Source organism: Hemiscyllium ocellatum, chromosome 28 (assembly GCF_020745735.1).
Source record: "Hemiscyllium ocellatum isolate sHemOce1 chromosome 28, sHemOce1.pat.X.cur, whole genome shotgun sequence".
NCBI classification, from domain to species: Eukaryota; Metazoa; Chordata; class Chondrichthyes; order Orectolobiformes; family Hemiscylliidae; genus Hemiscyllium; species Hemiscyllium ocellatum.
The window spans coordinates 2,942,800-2,956,819 of NC_083428.1; the positions used below are offsets into that span (position 1 = coordinate 2,942,800).

A 14,020-nucleotide genomic window follows, 5' to 3' on the forward strand; every position below is an offset into this window, starting at 1 on the left:
ATTCAGTCTGTATTGCAAAACTGTTCATTAATTATGCACAAGTGGGTACTGCAGATGCTGGAGATTAGAGTCAAGATTAGAGTGATGCTGGAAAAGTACAGCAGGTCAGGCAGTATCCAAGGAGCAGGAAAATCAATGTTTCAGGGAAGGCCCTTCATCAGGGATGAATGAATTGCCCAAAATGTCGATTTTCCTGCTCCTTGGATACTGCCTGACCTGCTGTACTTTTCCAGCATCATTCTAATCTTGACTGTATTCATTAATTACATTAAGTGCATAACCCACATTCTTAAGTGAGAAACTGATGAACGTTGCTCTACCCTTCTCATTCTGTTCTCGTCTCAGCCAAACCACATCCAAAGCTGACCCTTCGGCCTCCTCCCAAATTGAATAAATGTTATTTGCTTCAGTGGTGAATAGTACTTTATTCGCAAGCAAATTTACTCTGCATTAATGCATGACCAATCCCACCGCTATTCTTTATGGTCCCTGATTGATTTGATATATGCATTCTTGCAGTGACCCTGAATGTTGCTTAAAATAGCATTGACAGTTCTGATGATTAAAAATAAGAGTAGAAGTGGGTTGCATAGCCCATTGACCCAACTCTGCTATTCAGTAATTGTTTTCTACATCAGTCCAATCCCCAAATCCCATGATTCCTCTTGAGCCTCAAAACCACGTTGGTATCAGTTTATTATGCACCCAACTGACTATCCATAGTCATTAGACTTGCCATGGAGAATGAAGCACCAAAAGTTAATAAGATTGTTTCCTAGGATGAAAGGATAATCCTAAGAGTAGAAATTAAGTTTAATATTTTTATATTTATTGGGGATTTGAATAATAAGGGATGATCTCATTACTCTAAGCATTTGACAAGTTTCAGTGGTCCTTTACATTTACATTACAGATGTCTCCAGTTATTTCAATGCACATTTTATATATTTTTAAAGCGCTAATTGGCACTCATTTTCCCTTCATATAGATGTTTCCTTGGTTGACACTGTATGTTTTAATTTTTCTTTATTGTAGGTAAGGCTAGTGGTGCTACCAAGTCCAGTAGTGAGCGATCCTTCAGTCTTGAGCGTCTGGGCTCTTCCAACAGACCCAATAAATTGTACGTGAATCTAATGAAACAAGAGGAGCTAATAGCACAGAAGAAGAAAGAAATTGAAGCAAAAATGGCGAAGGCTAAAAAAGACAGTTTCACAAAGCTGCAAGTGAATGCTGATGAGTATGTGGTGATTTTTGTTCTTTATTGACAAGTAGAGTCATAGAGTCATAAAGATGTACAGCATGGAAACAGACCCTTCAGTCCAACTTTTCCATGCCCTCCAGATATCCCAACCCAATTTAGTCCCACGTGCCAGTACTTGGCCCATATCCCTCCAAACCCTTCCTATTCATATATCTATCCAAATGCCTTTTAAATGTTGCAATTGTACCAGTCTCCACCACCTCCTCTGGCAGCTCATTCCATACACATACCACCCTCTATGTGAAAAAGTTGCCTCTTAGGCCTCTTTTATATCTTTCCCCTCTCACCCTCAAGCTATGCCCTCTAGTTCTGGACTTCCCACCCCAGGGAAGAGACTTTGTCTATTTACCCTATCCATGCCCCTCATGATTTTATAAGCCTCTTGTAAGGTCACCCAAGTAGCTTGAGCTTCACTTTTAATTAGAGTTTATTAAGGCGAGGGAGGTTAGTACTGTGGATTAATGCATTTCTTGTTAGATTTCCTAATATTAACATTAATAGTGACAGTGGGTACAGCACTGGATTAGATACCTCGTACAATTCCTGCTACACTGTCTTCATCAAACACTTCCAGGACAGGTACAGTATGGGGCCACCTCCTGAATGTTGAATAGATGTTAAATGTCTTAATTTGTTACTGTTCTCCCATTTCTAATAAAGATCGAGGCATGGCTGACCAAACTCATTTCACAAAGGACCCTTGATGTGCCCTGAGAGAGCACTTTCAACTCATTGACAGGATTCAGCTTGAATCCAAAGCCAATTTTTAAGCTGCAGCATAAGTCTTGATACACTAATATTGCTCCTATATGGGCATAATTCCCATGAAGTTTCTTCTGGATTGAGTTGCTTAAGGAAGGTCATTTTATTTGTTGTGTAAAGTCAATTTTCATAGATGTCATATTGAATTTGGTGATGAGTATGGTTGCTCTCTCTGCTTTTGCCGGAATTCACCATCATTCTAATTGATCTACAGAGATGATGACCAAAAGAATACATCAAACAAGTTTGCCAATGATGGGAGCTTCCTGCAGCAGTTCCTAAAGATGCAGAAGGAGAAGGCAAGTACAGGTGAGGAGAATGCAGATCTCATCAGGTTTACTTGGAGGATAACTTACATAGCAGATCTCCAAGTTTGAGTCCAACAGTTTGAATACTCCACTTTGCCTCTGCTCTTGGTTGTGATCTGATATGCTGATGGCTATATATGCATGTGCATGTTTGAACTTTCCTAATCTATTAAGCAAATGCTCTGTTAAATGTTCATTTGAGTTTAGAATTTAAAAACATAAAAACAGGAGTAGGCCATTCAGCCCATTGTACCAGTTCTACCATTCATTTAGATCATGGCTAATCACCAATTCCACGCTATCCTCATATCCTTAGTGTTATTGGTTCTAGAATTGAGCTTCCACAGCCCTCTGGAATAGAGAATTGCAATGATTTATCATCCTTTGAGAAAATTCTTCCTCATCTCAGTGCTAAATAAAGTCCTAAACCCTTTTTCCGGAGATTGTCTCTAGATGCACCAACCAGGGAGATTGTCCTATCTACATCCACCCAATAAAATTTTATAAGTTTGAGATTTACTGTCATTTGCTGTCATTTCTTGAAACAGTAGAGAATACAGATTGTATCCTCCATCTGTTTTCTTTAGACAATCCCAAAATCTTATGGAGCGCAGCTGATATTTTATAAATACTTCCTGTGGATCAGTGGCTTCAGATGAAGTGACCAGAAAACTAGAGATGTAACAGGATAGGGGAAGGAGAATGCCATTCAGCCCATTGATATATCAGAGCCCTTCAGTTTGTATTTAAATTAATTCCTCTGTTTGCAGTTAGAATGGAATCTGCCTATAGTACCTTGTCATCTCTGCCAGTAAACTAGTAGTCCCTTGAATGTTCAAGGTTAAGGGGATGATCTATGAGCAAGTCTATTCCTCTGGCAGGGAGTTCAGAATAATAGGTGTAGAAACTTAAAATTTGAGGCAAGCCGTGCAGGTGTAATGTCAGGAAGACCTTTTCACAAAAGTACAATGAAAATCTGGAATTCTCTCTCTCTCTTTCCTACACCCCTCACCAAAAACAATGACTGGAGGCTGAGAGTCTATTGAAAATTGCAACACAGAGATTTTGTTTCATAGTTTCTCTCACACATACCTTTTTCCTTTGGGTATTGTTGGGAAGAGTTGGAAGAATTTGCAGACTAATTATCAAACTATTGCACTGTCATGAGTGTACCTTGCATGGTGAACAAGTCCTGCCTCAGGACTCAAATTTGGACACTACCCACTGAGCCACAGATACCTTCCAAACAGTGCTTGAACTTTTCTTCAGGGAAGATATTAATGTCGGAAGTCACACGGCACCAGTTTGTAGTCCCAACAGGTTTATCGGAAATCAAAAGCTTTCGGAGTGCTGGCCCTTTATCAGGTGAAATTAAGCAGCTCTCCAAAAGCTTGTGATTTCAGATAAACCTGTTAGACTATAACTCGGTTACCTTGTCCACCCCAGTCCAACACCGGCACCTCTATCAAGGATGTTAATGGTTACCGAACCATTGCAGCTAGACAGAAATTAGATATAGATGTTTCATAATCTATATTCTCTTGTGGCACAATGGTAGTATCCCTACCCCATGGACCACAAGGCCTGTGTTCAAGTCCCATTTGCACCCGAGGTGTATAATAACATCTCTGAACAGATGGATTAAGAAAATAGGTTAAACTAGGTTGAATGTTGGAAAAGGCTTGAGGGATTGAATGGCTCCATCCTGCTCCTGTATTGCAGCTTCACTGCTGGTAGAAGGACTCATTAGAATGAGATGAGTTTATATTATAAATGTAAACAAAATGTATAATAGTAATAATAAATAGTGTTATTGAAATAAATACAGATTGAAATAGGCCTGTGTATCTAATTCAAATTGCTTGGTTTGAAGACTGCATTTGGTCTTCATTGCTAGTGCCAGTAGCAAACCATAAAAGATCAATGAAGGATAAATGAGTTATATTAGTATCCTGTCATGCTATTCAAGCAAATTAATAACTACCATTCAACTTGAACAGAGGGTTTGGGTGGGTTGTGCTGAGTGGGACTTTAATGCAACTTCCTGATAAATATTGTTGGCTTTTGTTTGACTTTGTCACATTCAGACCACTGATCATTTTTTTTGTCCCTCTAAAGGAACGCCAACAAGCAACAGCAGTAACTCCACCAGCCCCTCAGGGACCCAGGTACAGAAGAGGCAAATTCTGATTGGGAAGCGACCGGGTCTGGGAGTAGCATCTTTGGGAAGCACGTTAAGTCAGATGAAGAACTATACTCATGCCAAACAGACACCAATCGCAGCCCGCCCCAGTGTCTTCCAATCACCAGATGATGAAGAGGAGGAGGAGGAGGAGGATCTTGAGCAGTGGGCTGAAGTGAAAGGTAACTTGCTTGCTTAATCTTTAATATTGTGTCTGCATACTAACAGCTGCTGCTGTGATGAGAAGTTTGTAGAGGGGGTATTTGTTTAATTTCATTTCTTCTGAAGTTGCTAACTGCCCTCAAATTCAACTCCTCAATTCTCCCTGCATTGAATTAAAAAGAATCAGTCAAAATCCTGTCTGATTGCTATCCAGTCTCCTTTTCCATGGCTTATGTTTTTCCTTCTGGTGCCTTAGCATACAAATTGGATGCTCTGCTATTCACATTACATAGTGAACTAGATATTTAATTGACTGAATAACAGTCACTTGAGAAAGACATTGGGAGACTTTTGAACTAGCATTCCCTAGTAACCTGAGAAAATCCTGAAGGGGAGGGAGCTGTGGCAGAAGAGCAGACTCTTCTTTTGTAATTGGTTAGTGATTAGGAGAAGGTGAGGACTGCAGATGCTGAAGATCAGAGTTGAGATTGTGGTGCTGGAAAAGCACAGCAGGTCAGGCAGCATCCAAGCAGCAGGAGAATTGACGTTTCGGGCATAAGCCTTTCATCAGCTGTGCTTTTCCAGCACCACACTCTCCACTCTGATCTCCATCATCTGCAGTCCTCACTGTCTCCTTGGTTAATGATTAGTCTGTCACTAGTGACTCGTCTGGAAACAGCAGCATTTGCTGTAGAAAATTATTTAGGGTTCCTTGAGTGATTGAAGTTGGTACTGAAAGGGCTTGCATTTATGTAACATCCTTCACAACCTCCCAAGTGCTTTTCATTCTATGTTTTTTAAATATAGACACTACTGTAGGAAACGTGGCAGAAAATCTATGCACACTGAGCTCTCTCAAAGTGATACGTGATAAAGATCGTTTGCTTTAAGCTGTTGGTTGAGTGATTTAAAAATGACTAGGACATGAGTGGAGCTTCTCTTTTCATCTCCAGCTTTTTTACGCTACCGGAGAGGGTAGATGTAGGCTCAGCTTGACATGTTGACCAAGAAGACAGCGCACCCAGTAGTGTTGCAGCCCACAATACGACACTGAAAACCTCGCTATGAGTTTGAGTCACTTGAATGTTATACAATCCCGCAATCTTCTGCTCAGCTTGTAAATGGCTAAATCCAAGATGAGTCAAGGCATAAGAGACTCCTGTATCCATTATAATGAATAAGGAACATAAACCATTGTTGGTTGTCAGGAAAAAAAAACGGCTGATTCACGAAAGTCTTTTGGGGGAGGAAGTTTGTTATCTTTACCTGGTCCGTCCTTTGTGTGACTCCAGACCCCCAGCAGTGTGTTTGACTCGTCACTGGTCTCTGGGCAATAAATTCTGGTCTGCGTAGTGACATTCACAACCTGTGAATTAATTTTTTTTTTAAAAAAGCTAATTTTTCACCAGTTCAAAAAGGATTAACATTCTCTTACAAGAACATTAATAGACCAATCAGTCTGTCTAACCTCTACTGCAATTTAGTAAGATCATGGCTAATCTGATTGTGGTCTCAATTCTAACTGTCCTAACCTGATAACCTTGGATCTTGACCAACAAGGGAGTGATCCATCACTGCCTTAAATGTATTCAAAGACCCAGCCTTTTCAGCTCCCTGGGGACGAGGCTAAGACCCACTAATAGGAGGGGGGTGGGGAATCCTTCTCACCTTTATGTAAAATGGGAAATCCTTTATTTTCAAACTATCTCCCCAATCTTCATTCAAAGAATTGTTCCTACAGATTAAGATATAAATGTTCATAGAAGAGCAGAGCAGTTCTCCATAATGTCCTGAAATCTTTATCTCAATCGACTTCTTTGAAGCAGATGATCTCACTGTCTTATTGCTGACCGTGGGACCTTGCTATATCCAAATCAGCTCCTCATTTCCTGGATTACAGCAGTAGCTACACTTCCGAATTTTTCAGTTAGCTGCAGTTAATGATTTGGAACATCCTGAAGTTGTGGATTGTGTTATGTGTATATAATGCCAAAAGGAAGTTAGGAAATTTTACCGTGATCATGCAGCATTGGAAATCTAAGGCAGAATTATTTTGGTCTGGGTGCCCCAATCACTGACTCAGCCAGTACCTTGCCAGTTGAACATTGCCAAGGGAACAGCTGCCTCAGTGTGGGATGGGTGGTTTCAGTGGTTTCTGGTGATGGAAGGGTGGTTGTTATGGTGCATTGGATAATGTCTCTGCCTCTGAGCCAGAGCACTGACTCCAGAACTCGATCGTCAGGGAGCATAGGCTCATAACATAGCCAAACAGGTTGAGCATTGACCAGTTAACCCTTCCAACACGTAGACAACAGTGGCAGACAAGAAGAACAGGAGAAATTCAAGGCATGGCACTTGAAGTGTTTGTTTTGGCCCCAGTTTCTTCTCCGGACTTTTTCTGTGGATGCAGTCCCGCAGGCGCTCCTTGGTGTATTGGTCATGTGATGTGGATATGCCAGCCAGTGAGTATCAGCAGGGTATTAGGAGGAACAAGCAAGTGCACTTTTTCTAACATTGGTCACAGTTAATGACAGAGAGGACGTTGCAGTATTTTTGCAATGAAGGAAGATTGAATATGTTAGGCCTTTTATCCATTAGAGTTTAGAAGAATAAGACACAACTTCATCAAAACATAAAATATTCAGCAACTAGGTAGGCTGAATAGCAGGAATTATGTTTTCTCTTGTGGCAGAGACTAAAATTAGGGACAGAGTTTAGGAATAAGTTGGATCTCTTTTAAATCAGTGATGAGAATGTGTTTTGGCTCAGGTGAGCAGTGTGCCAGGGACCCAAGTTCGATTCCAGCCTCTGGTGATTGTCTGTGTGGAATTTGCACGTTCTACCAGTGTCTGCGTGGGTTTCCTATGGTTGCTTTGCTTTCTCTCCCACAGTCCAAAGACGTGTAGGTTAGGTGGATTGGCAATGCTAAATTGCCCAAAGTGTCCCAGGATGTGCAAGCTAGGTGGAAAAGCCATGGGATATGCAGGATTTTAGGGATAGGGTAGGGGTATGCGTCTAGGCAGGATACTCTTCAGAGGATTAATGTGGACTTAATGGGCCAAATGGTCTGTTTACAAACTTTGAGTTATATGTGTGCAAGTTACAGTGTAGAATTTTCTTTCTCGGAAGTAGTAGATGCTGCTTATTTAAACTTCTTCAGAGAGAGATTTTTAATTATCAGGGAGTGTAGGGTTATTGGGCATGAGATTGGAATGTGGAGCTCAAACCACAACTGAAAACCATGATCTTCTCAAATGGTGGACCAGGCTGAAAGGTCCAAAAGGCCTACTCCTCTTTGTAAATCCTATGTTTCTATGAGTTCTTTCCCCTGCTGAAGATCTTCTAAGGCTACTTCTAACACCTCTACCGACTAATCTGATTAAGGTTCGTGAACCACATAGTCTGCAGTTCAATTCCAAAACCTGTGAGCCGCATATGTCTAAAATACAAAGGGGCATTGTTTTAATCAGATCATACTGTCACTGGGGGAGCATTTCTGTGCTGTGAAAGTTAGGAGAGAAAATAATTTGAATTCTTCTCTTGCTAATAAAGCCTAGTGTTAGTGTGGAATGTTTTACATTGTAAATGTCCTCAATATTGGTTTTGTCCTTCATTTAACCCATCCTTTTCCTGTATCCTGCTCTTCCTCCAATTATATTAGTAGACCTTGTTTGGCTATTAACTGTTGGGTGTGTGAATTGAACTCAAGTACTGATAGCCTGCTTAAAGTTTCACCCCCAGAGGAGCCTGAAGTCCGAAGTGTTGCCGAGAAGTTGGCAAAATATGTGGCGGACGGCGGACATGAGGTTGAGAAGCTCGCCATTCAGAACAACAGGGATAACCCTGCCTTCTCGTGAGTATTGTCTTTCTTGTGTTATTTTTAAGCTAAAATAATTTCTCTGGGATCAGTGACATTGCTAATATTTATACCTACTTGCCATTGGTTACAGATACAGTTGGAAAATGCAAACTAACAGATCAAATTTGTTTGATCTGATGGCTGTGGTCCATTGGGAGTGTGTGTCAATAAGTCTCCTCCAAGAACCTAACTTTGTATCTTCCATATAATATCCAGGGATCACTTAGTGCAACTTGTTTACCAGCTGAAAGGTGCTAAGAAACATTTTCATTATTTTTTGTAGGTTTCTGTATGATCGCAACAGCCGAGCGTTTCTTTATTACAAGAAAAAGGTGGCTGAAATCAAACGAGAGAAACTGTCTGGACTGTCAGTACCCAAAGCACCTGTAGCGACCTCTACCACCACCACCACCACCACCACCACCACCACCCCTTCAGTGGCAAAAGGTAGGGAATTTGATGGGGACAATCAGTCTTTAAGATTTGACTGTCACATGTTGGTTCAAGTATGCACACAGTTCAGATGGTGGGGTAGATGCCAACACTCAGCATTCCAAGTGGGTTTTGTTATTGACCTTGCATTTCTTGATCGTGGGTTGAAATCTAGCCAAAGCATTTAGTTCTTAATCTTAATTCAAAAAATTCAGCAAGAAGAAAAAAGTTTCTACAGAGTCTAAGCTGTGAGATGGTGCAGTACGCCTGCAGACCAGCATGTATTTTCTGAGATTGAATCCCCAGTGGCAATGTAAGAGGAAACTCTGCAGGACATCCAAATCCTATATGTGTCCAGTCCTCCAGACAGATATTGGCTCTTGGATTTCAGAATGATTGATTCCTGTGTTATTTCAATGTTACATCTATTGAACTGTGAAGAAGTATAGTGCCCCCTTTCCATGCTTGCCTGGCCACTTGCATGTCCATCTGCTACCCTTCTCTCACACTCATACACATGAACTGTGCCTCTTTAATTGGGGAACAGATTGAAATGTGTTACTTTGATTAATTTGATAGTTATACTAACTTCCTATCTGGAACAGTGGAAACCATGCAGGCAAAACCAGATCAAAGCATCCTTTTGCCTTTAATCTGTGCTCAGATTATTAAATTATCAGGAGTCTTATTTGGTAAATCATGTCCATGTCAATTCTCCGTCGACTCTATCTAATTAATCCCACTCTCTGCTATTTTTTCCATTGCCCTTTAAACTTATACAGTGCAAGTTTTGTTGAATCTGTTTCTAACACCCTTTCAGGTAGTGCATTCCAGATCATAGCTCACAGCATTTTCTGGAAAAAGGTTCCTCATGTTGACTCTGGTTCTCCTGCCTGTTATCTTAAATACATATTCTCTGGCTTCTGACATTGAAGACTTTTATCAAAACCTCTCTTCATTTAGAGCACATCTAGTAATTCTCCCCCTAATACACTCTAGAGAACAACCCAGCTTCTCCACTCAACTACAATCCATCATCCTGGAAATATCCTAGCAAATTTCCTATGCATCCTTTATCAAGGCATTGACTTTGATCCCATGGTGTGATGGCCAGGATTGGATACGGTACTCCTAATCGAGGCATAAGCTATCACAAAAAATTAAAATAACTTTATTGTTTTTGTGTTCTGTAGAATTATAGAGGTTGCCATTTGGCACAATAATTCTCCACACATCTGTTCTAAAGGCAAAGGTCTCCAATGCTTTTTAAAATTCATCCTGTCACGTTCAAAGATTCTGTTCTTTCTAACTGAAGGTTTTTAACTCAAGGTCCTACTCAGTTGGTACCAAGATACTGTTGGAGAAATCCTACTTTAAAATAGAAATGGGCAATGCCTCATTTTCAGATCATGATCCAGTTTCCTGGATTCGCTACTAGAGGAAGTAGTTTATTTGCATCTATTGACGCTAATGTCTGTACTACTTTGAAGACCTTGATTAAAGAATCTGATCAACCTTTTAAATTAAGGAACTGCAAGTAAATCCATGAAAGCATAATACCAGTTTTGATTTACTGGTTGTACAATAGTTCTTTATTTTGACCTGATTAAGTGACAATAACGTAAAAGTTTTTGCAGTCACTTTGGAGTGAGTGCAGAATGGTTCTAGGATTGAAGAAATTCAGTCATGAAATTTGGAAAAGTTGGGCATTTTTGCCTTTGAGAAGGCAGGATGGGAAATGGTCTGATTGACTTATTCAATATCATGAGCGGTCTATTCAGATCAAGTGAGAAAATGCCCCCACTTGTGAAAAGATCAAGAACAGGACACAGATTTAAAGTAATTAGTATAAGTAGCAAAAGTGATATGAGGAAAAGCTTTTAATGCAATATGTATTTAGGATCTGGAATGTACTGTCTTGAGTGTGGTGAAGGCAAATTCAACTGACACTTCCACAAGGAATTAAATGGTTATTTGAAAAGAAACAAAGTGCAGGGTTACATGGAGATTTTTATTTGGTGAGCTGGCACGGACACAATGGGCAAAATGGTCTGTGAGATCGCTTATTAACATTTGGATATAGACTAATGTGACACTGTAGTAATGCACTGTTTAGATTAGATTAGATTACATATAGTGTGGAAACAGGCCCTTTGGCCCAGCAAGTCCACACCGACCCACTGAAGCACAACCCACCCAGACCCATTCCCCTACATTCACCCCTTCACCAACACTATGGGCAATTTAGCATTGCCAGTTAACCTGACCTGCACATTTTTGGATTGTGGGAGGAAACCGGAGCACCCGGAGGAAACCTACTCAGTCACAGGGAGAATGCGCAAACTCCACACAGAGTCACCTGAGGCGGGATTTGAACCCGGGTCTCTGGTGCTGTGAGGCAGCAGTGCTAACCACTGTGCCACCGTGCCACCCATTGTGCCACCATGCTGTTTAAAATTAATAGGGGGTTCATAGGTAGTGATCGGAAGGGACACAGGACAGGTCCATCAATGAGATGAATTCTTCTCACCATTCTTGTTTTTGATATTATCTTCTGTTAATCAAATACAAGAAGCAAAGGAGGACAGTCAAACCAACATCTATGACCGTTCTGGATGTAGGTTTGCTCGCTGAGCTGGAAGGTTCATTTTCAGACATTGTGCCACCATTCTTGGTAACATAATCCGTGAGCCTCCAGCTGAAGCACTGGTGGCATGACCCGCTTTCTATTTGTATTTAGGTTTCCTTGGGTTGGTGGTGTAATTTCCTGTGGTGATGTCATTTCCTGTTCTTTTTCTCAGGGGGTGGTAAATGGGGTCCAAGTCAATGTGTTTGTTGATAGACATCCGTTTGGAATACTCGTGGATGTCCCTGTTTGGCTTGTCCTAGGATGAATGTGCTGTCCCAGTTGAAGCTTTACCACCCACTTTACTTCAACAACAAAACCTACAGAACACCCAACAGATCTCTGATATCAGATTTCTTAGCAGAGGCTCAGACAAACAGCTCTGCCAACCATCCAACCCAAATTTTGGGTCTGCTATGTGCATGACATCTTCATCATCACTAAACGAAACAAATTAAAGGAAATAAGACCATTAATAATAGCTTTACTGGCATAAAATTCAATAGAGAGAAAGAAAACAACAACAAACTGCCATTCCTAGATGTCGCAGTAGAGCGAACTGCTAATGGGGAATTTCAAACTAGCGTCTACAGGAATACAACACATATGGACCAAATACTGAACTATAGAAGCAATCATCCCGACACCCACAAACAAAGCTGCATTAGAACATTATTTCAACGAGCACCACACAAGCAGCACAGAGGAACTACGCAGACCAGCGGAAAATCACCAATACAGTGTATTCAAAAAGAGCGGGTACCCAGTCTACCGATTTCTCAGTAACAAACCCCAACAAGCAGGTAAAACATGTCCAGAAACCCTAGCCACTCTCCCCTACATCAAAGATATCTCAGAAATGACTGCCAGACTGCATCATGGTAGCCCACAAACCCAACAACACACTAAAACAGCAGCTAATGAATTTGAAAGACCCTATACAGACAACAAGCAAAATTAGTGTCATTTACAAAATACTATGCAAGAACTGTAACAAACACTACGTTGGACAAACAGGCAGAAAACTAGCCACCAGAATACATAAACATCAACTAACCACAAAAAGACATGATCCACTCTCATTAGTATCCTTTCATACAGATGAGGAAGGACACCACTTCAACTGGGACAACATGTCCAGCCTAGGACAAGCCAAACAGAGACACTCACGAGAATTCCTAGAAGCAAGAATTCCAGTTGGATTGTCAATCAACAAACACACTGACTCGGATCCCATTTACTACCCTCTGAGAAAAAGAACAGGAAACGACATCACTGGAGGAAATGCCATCATCACTGGAAAAGACATCACCAACCCAAGGAAACCCAGACATATAAATAGAAAGCGGGCCATGCCACCAGTGCTTCATACGGAGGCTCACTGCAGGTGTTGCCTAGTGTGGTGATGAAACGTCTGAAAATGAGATTTCAGTGCAGCAAGCAAACTTACATTCAGAACTCCAACCTGAACTACAAATCTTCGCAAAACTCGCTAACATCTATAACAGTCTTTATACTCTTCAACTGAGTCCTACCGTTATTTTTCACCTCACCATGCTAGCATATCCTGGTCCTTTCTCCCTCATGGACGTCACTGTTGAATGCATTAATGCTCCTTGCCTCAACCACTCTTTGTAGTGAGTTCCTCTCACTGGGCAAAGCGATTTCTGAATGTCTGATTGGATTTATTAGTGACTGTTATCTATCACCACTTCTCTATTGGAGGAGAAGAGATGTGCCCTCAGCAAAGTAAACTGTTTATAGAGGGAGCTAGGATTAGGCTTAACTGTCCTACAGCCAGTTAAAACTCAACGTTTGAGAGCTAGATGAAGTTGTATGGGACACTGTCTCCATTTAACCACTTGAGTGTGATTTAATTGATGCTCTCCCTGTATCCTACTCTTACCCATCCAAACTTGTAGACCTTGATTGGCTGTTGACTGTTGGGTGTGTGAGTTGAACTCAAGTACTGATAGCCTGCTTAAAGTTTCACCCCCAGACGACCCAGAGGTCCGGAGTGTGATTGAGAAGTTGGCAAAGTTTGTGGCTGACGGGGGTCCAGATGTGGAAGAGATGGCCATCCAGGACAATCGAGACAATCCGGCCTTCTGGTGAGCACAATTTTATCATGCTGCCTGGTTTGAAATGCACAGGCAATTAAACAAAAGAGAGGCTTGTATTTGTATAGCAGCTCTTGTGCTTAGGGGCATCCTAAAAATTTCACAACAGCAAGTACTTATGAAGCATAGTCACTGTTTCAAATAGAACATAAAAAATTTAAAAATTAAGGGCTGGTGTAGGTCATGTGACATACCCCAACACAACATGCAATATCATTGGATATCATGGCTGATCTAACCTCTCACTTCCACTTTCCTACCGTAACCCCATATTCTTTAATTCTCTTACTTCCCAAAACTTTATCAGT

At 41.0% G+C, this 14,020-nt stretch overlaps 1 protein-coding gene across 1 annotated transcript in view; it reads left to right on the forward strand.

Moving 5' to 3' along the window:
- The window catches only part of sugp1 (SURP and G patch domain containing 1), a 29,373-nt gene that overhangs the window by 2,255 nt on the left and 13,098 nt on the right, over positions 1-14,020 (forward strand). Inside the window, exons 2-7 of the mRNA XM_060846387.1 lie at positions 1,036-1,237; positions 2,238-2,332; positions 4,450-4,695; positions 8,405-8,528; positions 8,818-8,981; positions 13,580-13,703. Coding sequence (XP_060702370.1) covers positions 1,036-1,237; positions 2,238-2,332; positions 4,450-4,695; positions 8,405-8,528; positions 8,818-8,981; positions 13,580-13,703 — 955 coding nt within the window. The remainder of the gene's footprint in view (positions 1-1,035; positions 1,238-2,237; positions 2,333-4,449; positions 4,696-8,404; positions 8,529-8,817; positions 8,982-13,579; positions 13,704-14,020) is intronic.